The sequence below is a fragment of the Sylvia atricapilla genome, chromosome 18 (assembly GCF_009819655.1).
Source record: "Sylvia atricapilla isolate bSylAtr1 chromosome 18, bSylAtr1.pri, whole genome shotgun sequence".
In the NCBI taxonomy this organism is placed as follows: domain Eukaryota; kingdom Metazoa; phylum Chordata; class Aves; order Passeriformes; family Sylviidae; genus Sylvia; species Sylvia atricapilla.
The window spans coordinates 2,019,128-2,026,943 of record NC_089157.1 but is presented as its reverse complement, the minus strand read 5'-3'; the positions used below and the strand labels follow the sequence as shown (position 1 = coordinate 2,026,943).

General features: G+C 48.8%; 1 protein-coding gene across 1 annotated transcript; it reads right to left on the bottom strand.

The window, feature by feature from the left end:
• Positions 1 to 1,362: 1,362 nt before the first annotated feature.
• On the bottom strand, positions 1,363 to 7,251 carry OTOP3 (otopetrin 3). The gene is made up of 6 exons (XM_066331817.1): positions 6,867 to 7,251; positions 5,676 to 5,812; positions 4,862 to 4,920; positions 4,179 to 4,297; positions 2,408 to 3,339; positions 1,363 to 1,690 (listed from the first exon to the last, which is right to left on the bottom strand). The coding sequence occupies exons 1-6, from the start codon at positions 7,249 to 7,251 to the stop codon at positions 1,520 to 1,522; spliced, it is 1,803 nt and encodes a 600-aa protein (XP_066187914.1). The 3' UTR covers positions 1,363 to 1,519.
• Between the last annotated feature and the right edge of the window lie 565 nt (positions 7,252 to 7,816).

Below are 7,816 nucleotides of genomic sequence, written 5' to 3'. Positions count from 1 at the left end.
CTATGAAGGTTTGAGGTCAGGCCTTAGCATGTATTGTCCTGTGGATCCCGTGGTACAAACACTGACATGAGAATAATAATTAACTTTATTGGAGCCTAATTTATCCAGCTGTTATTTCTCATGACATATTTCTGTTGACATGGGCCCAAATACAAACACTTACTGGGCAAAGTTCATGCTAATGCAATCAGTCTCACTTTGAGTTTTCAGAAAGTAAAATCTGTCAGGCTATCACCTCCTGAATGCTGAATCCTCATTGTTTACTGTCTTGGGACAGTTTGCTTTACTAGGGAATCCCAAAAAACCCCCCTAAATAGGCTCTAATCCTAACCACACACTGATCCTGGGGTTGATTTACCGAGGAACAGAAGCAATAATGAGAATGCCTTTTGTGCCGTGCTTGGGTAAGGGTCATGACAGATTTTGATTGATTGTAGAGCAGACCGGCTCTTAAATGTTGTAGAATCTCAGAATGGTTTGAGTTGGAAGGGACCACAAAGCTCATCTGTCATGGGCAAGAATTCCTTCCTCTAGGCCAGGTTGCTCAGAGCCCTGTACAACCTCTGAATGCAAGAGCAATTTCAGTGAGTTGACTTTGAGCCCATTGAGTGCAGAGCAGAACCAGAGATTTCACACAACATACATGAAAATTCAATCTTTTTATTTCCATTCATCAGGCTCTGGACTTGGGACCCATAGTCACAAGCCCCTTGCTCTCCTACATGCTTTCAAAGCAGGCATCCCTATGGAACACATCCTAATGGGTCTTTGCTCAGGCACCCCACTGCAGCTGCCTTCCTTTGTGCATGGTGACCTTGAGAAAGGTTTGTGGATGTGCAAGGCAGCAGCAAAGGCCAAAGTGTTGGGGTGGGGAGAGATTCACAGTGGATGTGGCAGTGGCTTGCTCTTGAAGTAGCCCTGTGTGTAAGGATGGAACCTTGGCTAGTCCACACCAGTGATAACATCATCCATGGTAGAGATCACCCACGGTGCTTCCCTAGGGATTGTCATTTGAGGCTCTGAGAGTGCCTGTAGGAAGTAGTGTTTATTCTCAATAAGGCACGGTCATGTTATAACTTTTATTTTTTGATTGCTTTTGATTTTCTGAATTGGTGCAGGCCAGTCTTTGTTGCTTTTGCTGAATGCTGCCCTTGCATTCTTTTATCTGGAAGATCTCAACAGGAGCTGGTAAAGTCGCACTTGCTGCCAAACATCATCCACTGGCAGACTGCTGACTGCATGCATGATTCCTGAGAGCAGTGAGAGTTTGTTTATGGGCTTTGAGTCTGTTCTCTATGGTGGAAAAGGATAATATGAAAGAACCTCTTCTGAAACTCATGATCATATTGTACAAGGAGAAGCCCAAGCAGAAGCTGGAGTAAAAAAGTCTTAGAAGGTTCCATGTGCATATCTTGCATTATATTATGCTTGGAGGAAGCATAATCTGGTAGCTGCTTACTGCATCTTTGTTCAGCATCCCTGATTCTCCACAGCCCCTGGGGTGGGGGTCCAGCTTGGCTCAGGCTGTCACATAGACCTCCAGGAGCCCCCCAACCGAGTGCATGCGGTAAAATACACCCAAGGGGAGTCCGAAGTTCACGATCACAAACCAGGTGGAGTAGCCATAAAATGACCTTTCCATTCCATTCTCGAAGATGGGGTGAGCCCCAAATGTGGGCATGACCCACAGCTGGAGAGATGTGAAGGAAAGAAACAAAAGTCAGAGGATGACAAACTGTCCTCTACTTGCACCCTAATCTCAGCACTGGCTCAAGTGGTTGTAGGAATATTTCAGGAGTATCACAGTAGTCTCCTTGCCAGGGAGGAGAAGGAAAATTTCAGCTATGCTGTTGACTCCTTGCTGTAAGGAGTCAAATCCTGTTGAATCCCTGGAAACCTTATGAGAGCCCCATTCTGCCCCAGCCTGCTTCGTCTTTCTACAGGATTTCACTCTTTCCCTAGGCAATGTGTTTTCACTGGATTAAGGCTGCAGCATCGATTCAAGATCCCAGACTACAGTGTGCTTTACTGAGTGAATTTCAAGCCTGGAGACTCATGTTTACAGAGATTTAATGCTGGTACCTCACATTTTCTTTCACTAAACACTCTTAATGAGCCTAATGGGGTTTTTTTCAGAGGCTAAAATCTTGGCAAGGATTTATTAGCCATCTCCTCGCTGCATCCATGAAACCCAGTAATACTCAACTCTAAGGGTAAAAGAGAGACTTTCTAATTATGAGGGCAGGGTATTACAGAAAAACTGGTCTTGCTTCACCAGTAGGTTGAAACTTGGTGGGCAAAGGGTTTTTTTGTCTGGAATACAAGAGAAAGACAAGAGAGCACATCTGTGTCACAGGTCACCGTGGCTCAGCTGGACGGTGTAGGGAGCAGGGAGCACAATACTTACTATGATGTTGCACAAAACCAAGAAGAACGAGATCTCCCTCAATACTCTTCTCTTCCAGCTCAGGTTAGAGTAGGTATGGATGTAGGACACGGAAGCTTTTCGGATCTCCTGTCCCAGCTCCAGCACGCTCACTCGTCTCTGGCTGTAGACCTCACGATTCTGCCCTTCTTTAGTGTCTTCCTCCTTGCCAGGAGGTGTCTGGCTGTGCTCCTGTTTGCTGCTCATTGTGGTCTCTTCTTCCCCAGGCAGCTCTGCAGGCACCACGTGCTGCCCGCTGTGTCCGGCAGGTTTGGCCTCAGTTGCTGCTACAACACGCTGCCGGTGGAGCCCGTCGATGACAAAAACATTTTGGGTGATGTTCTGAAAGATAATGAGGACAGAGTAGGACAGGGCGAGGCTGTTCAACAGGTCCCTGGGGTCAGTGGCCACCAGGGCCACAATGGAGAAGTAGGACATGCCAATTTGGCCGAGGGCTGCCCCCATCAGCAGGACCACGTCCAGGCTGCGGGTTGGGTTCTTCAGTGTGTCCAGCTCCTTTTTTTCCAAGGCGTGGATGATTGTCCCGATCACGGCGCCCACGCTCATGAGGGGCAGGAGCACAATGTAGTAGGAATAATAGATCACAAAGACCTGGCGGCTGGGGACCAAGCTGGTGGCCTGGATCTGGTACATCATGAAGACACAGGCCCCGATGATCACAGCACTGGTGCCCAGCAGTGGCCCAAAGACCACCCCCTGGAGCTTGAATTTGGGCTTGGTGTGCGGCATGTGGTGGTGGCTGATGCGTCTCCCCACGTTCTTCCACATGACGTAGAGCACGGAGCAGCAGACCAGGCAGTACTCGGTATTGAAGGGGTAGAGGAGGATGTAGCCCTTCTGGAAGACTTTGCAGATGGTCATGTTTGGACACGTGCACAAGGTAGTCTCGTTGCCTGGAGCATGAGAAGAGGAAGGTGACAATTAAGAGGGAGATGGCCTGGATGTCACAGCTGCCTTTGGGAGTTTCTTGTGTGCAGGCACAACATGTGTGTCTGTGCCTTAGAAACAGGGATCAGCAGGAAGTTAAATGGCTCCTGCTCAGTCCTAAAGGATGTGAGGATTCAGAATAACACAGTTTAGCTAATGTCTTTTCCTACCCATTGTGAACACCATAGGTGCTGGATGAGTGACTCCTCTTCCTTCACAACAAAGCCTTCTCTATTTCTACCCCTGGAATATTAGATTCCCCTTTGTTCCTCTATATCCTCAGAAAGAAGACCACAGCAGTTACATAAGCCCCTTCTAGTCTGGCAATCTTGTGCTTGCAGTTAATAGGAAAAAGGAAAAAATTAATTTATGGTGGGCTTTTCCTTTCCTAGCCCTCGGTTTCAGGATTTCATAGCAGATCACCACCCTTCAGGTGAAGATCTTTTCCCCTTGGAGCCCATTTCCTTGAGATAACCTCCAATAATTCCAATTTCCAGTTCAAATTCCAATAACAGGGAAGTTGCAGCATTTGAGGGAACTGGAGACATCTGAATCACTGGGACCCTGAGACTCCCCAGAGAAATGCACCAGCACCAAGCCTGACAGAACTGAGGAAGTGTTTGGGCAATACTCTGGGGTACACGGTGGAATACTTGGATATGGCCTTGTACAGGGCCAAGAATTGGACTTGATGATCCTTGTGGGTCCCTTCCAACTCAGTATATTCTGTGACTCTGTGAATTGTTTCCCTAGAAGTCAGCTGTGTCAGCCTAACACCAACGGGGATGTGAGAAAGGAGCCTTGCCTGCGAAACGCTGCTCCACCTCGCGCAGCTGAGACTCGATCTCCATGTGCAGGGTGTCGTTGGTCACAGCCAGGAGCCAGAGAAGGAGGTTGGTGGCTATGGTCAGCATCAGCCCACACCTAGGAGGAGACACTGGCCTTGTAGAGTGTTTGGAGATGGTTCATGGCCAGTGTATCTTTCCCCTCTTGCTGGCCCATGCATAAGTTTGAGCACACATGGGGTGTTCCTGCCTGCTCTGCCTAAGGCTGGTGGGGTGTGGCTTTGCACAAACACAGCTGAGCACATTCCCACTCTGCCAAAGGAGCAGGGCAGGAGGTGCCTGGTGAAACTGGCCTAAGCTGAGACATCTCCCAGTGATAGGAATGGGGAGACCACCCTCCTCCATCCTCCAGCCTGTGAGCTGGGCCCTGAGACAGGCAGCAGGGAGGTGTTTGGGAGGAAGGAACAAGCTTTGCAGCACTCCAAGACACAACAGAAGACTGAAGGCAGCTGGTGAGCCCAGGTCAGTGGAGGGAGGATGGGTCTGAACAAGGCATAGTTTGGTTCTTGTGTGACCCAGAATATAGGTTCTGTGTAGGATCAGATGAACACAGTTCTAGCAGGAATCATAATGGACATCACAAGCAGAAAGGAGAAGTTTCTTTAGAGCAGTAGAAGGCATTTTTTTATCCTCATGTTTTTACCTGGTCAAGTTGTGCTGGACTTGAATGCAGTCCTTAGAGTGATGCCACAGAAAGTAAGCCTGCAAGTGGAGAACAGTAACAGTTGTGAGCAGGGTGAAGTTGGCAGCTGGCTGCACACATGGTGCAAAGAGACAGACATGAAGATACAGGTCCAACAGGAGCAAACCTGCCCCTGTGCAAGGCTGCAGGGACATGTGTGCACCTGCACCCCAGTGCTGAGGCAGGTGCTGGCATCCTTGGGTAAGGGCAGCATTTAGGTGTGACTGCAGTGAGTGCACATCCTGGAGCTCTGGGTTCCTCTGTCCTGTCCATGTAGGTATTTGTGCTGAGGTGAGCATTAGTTTACTTTTCAAATATGGCTTTGGGTCTGTAAAGAAGAGGGCTGGTGTTGAATATCAAGGTGAAAATGGTGAGAGATATCTTTGTGTGCAAAGGATTTTGTTGGGTGGATGGATTGGCAAATACAAAGAGGGGCTGAGGCTCAGACTGGGGCAAAGGTAGCTCTGGCAAAACCTGAAATTTCCTCTCCTCTCTCCTTACTTTGCTTCAAAGCAAATTCCTCTGGACCTTATGGTATATCAGGTAATTCTAGGGTAATTTTTGACTCTTTCTCCTCTGTCTCTCAACATGGCACATGGGGAGTGCAGGTAGCATTTGAAGTGGTGTGTGATGCTCAATGTGTGATTTTCAATGCTCAGGAGAATGCCCCATGTTCATTCATTTTCCAATGTCCCCCAGCTTCCTCCCGACCCTGGGGCTCCCATGAATGGGACAGAGAGAATAAACAAGCTTCCAGAAGGGTAATGTGCAGTACCTGGGTGCAAATAAAAAGGATTCCAATGCTGGGGAACACAATTTCCACCCTGGATTTGCAGTGGATGAGGATTATGCTGTAGCCAATCTGAAACACATTCAGGAGGATGCTGCAACTGCCAAACAGAAGCACTGACCCTGGACAAACATCAAAGGACCAGTAAATAAACACAAATATATCTTTGGAACATCTGAGCTTGGCTGGGGACAGGAGGCCTTGTCCTTCCTGGATTTGTGTGGAGCTGGCAGTCTTTCTCCTGAAATTCTCATGATTTTAGGAGAAGAGGACAAAGGAGAGCCTTCTTTCTGAACCTGAGTGCTTTGACTGGTTAAAGGTCTTAGGAAAATACAAGGTATTTTCTTGTGCTTGGATACAAAGTGGCGCTTTTGGGCTTTTCTGTACAATCTGGAATGACAGGGGTAAGTTAATGGTGGGTGATGCTTTCTGCCTTGTGGGGGAACATGAGATGACCAAAGGTCTGCTAAGGCTTGTAGCAGCCCATCTGCAGGAGTTGGGAGCCTTTGATTGTTTCTCCTTTTTGCCTTGGACATGTCTCTGCAGCTTTAGGTACTCAAGTACCTTTCAGCTTCCTTCAATTAATTCTCCATGCTTAGTTAACAAGACAGTGCCTAATTAAAAACTCCATGGTAGACCAGAGGAAGGGCTGCTGGGAGAAGGGTAATTTCTCAAAGTGGGGCAAATACTGAAAGGAAAATCTCCCAGGAAAGCCTGGGTGTCACTGGGATGTGACTCAGTGGGTAAGAATCCTTCCCTGGCAACAAGGCTGCGTAGATGTTAAATGAGGGTGACGGTGACATAGGGCCACTGGTGCTCTTGGAGGATAAACACAGTGATTCTCCCCTCAATTTTCAAAGTGCTCCTGCCTAAAACCTTTCCTACGATTTCCCCACAGGGCTCAGTTGCTGTCCTGGAAAGGGGTTATACCTGGATTGCTCTTTGTGGAGGGACCAGAGAGTGAAGTTTGACTGGGGGCTGAAGGGAAGCTGAGTTTCAGACTTTCCTGGCTGCTCTGGTTCCACTTTGTGGCACTGTGTCCATCAGCCTGACAGAAACTGGGAGATCCCCAATGCCCTAACTGCATATCCTATGGCATCTAGCCCTTGCAAGAACTTCTTTGCCTTCCAAGTCTTTGGAAGAAGGCATGAGGGAAGAAATAAAAGCGGAACTTACCCCTGATCCAGATAGCTCCGGCGTGGGAGTCCCGGTAGAGCACTGCGTGTGGCTGCTGGCTGATGCCCAGCAGGTAGTAAATAATCCAGAAAAGGCACAAGACCTTGAGGATGGAGAGCAAGATCCAGACGTCTGCCAGAGTGATGGCCACCTTGTTGAAGATCATGCTGCTGATGAAGGCACTGCCCAGGAACACCACGTTCACGGCCAGCAGCCCTGAGAAGAGCTGCCCAGCCTTCTGAGCCTGCCGGTCCCTCTGCTGCACCGAAGAGCAGTGACGGTACAGCCAGAACTTCTCATAGTGGATCTTGGAGGCCTCTGTTGGGGCTGAGGCTGACCTGCTCCTGCAGTGATGGCAGGGCCTGGAGACTTTCTTGTCAGACATGGCTCAGCTGCCCGAGGGTCACTTGCTGCATTGAAAAGAGGGGAGGTTTAAAGGGGGGCTGTGCTGAGATGGGAGCTTGTGTTTTTTGCTGTGAAGGCCACTTGTGTGGTGACCTCCCTTCCTTGCTTTGCAGCTTCTCCTTCCTTCTCCAGAAGCTAGATGAAGGGGAAAAGGAGATTGGTTTTTAGCCCGGGTTAGGCATTAAAATTTCCCAGTGGGCAGAGTCATTGCAGGGCACAGGGGAGGGGCCCTTCTGCCAAACCCTGTCCAGAGACACCAGCATTAAAGTGGGTGTTTGAGGTCTCTGCCCTGTCCCACCAGTACTAGGAGCTGCTGGGACCAGAGGTGCTCAAACCATTCCCACCCTCACCTTTCACAGCTTCTCCCGCCCTGGGATCAGGTTTTCTCATTTCCCTTTGTTGCCATAAGGATTAGGTGGAAATAAAGAGCAAGCTCTGACCTGCTCTGAAATTTAGAGCTGTTTGATTTTCAGTTGATGGTCCAACCTCTTCCTTTTGTTTTTCGGCTCTGAGAATTACAGGCTCCTTGAATGGTCACACAAATT

Bases quoted from the DNA above. Each gene is read 5' to 3' on its own strand.
- OTOP3 (XM_066331817.1), bottom strand. From the start codon at position 7,251: ATGTCTGACAAGAAAGTCTCCAGGCCCTGCCATCACTGCAGGAGCAGG. The intron at 3,340-4,178 runs GCAAGGCTCCTT...CTCATGCTCCAG, and splicing joins GGTGGAGCAGCGTTTCGCAG to GCAACGAGACTACCTTGTGC. The intron at 1,691-2,407 runs GTAAGTATTGTG...ACATCTCTCCAG, and splicing joins TGGTTTTGTGCAACATCATA to CTGTGGGTCATGCCCACATT.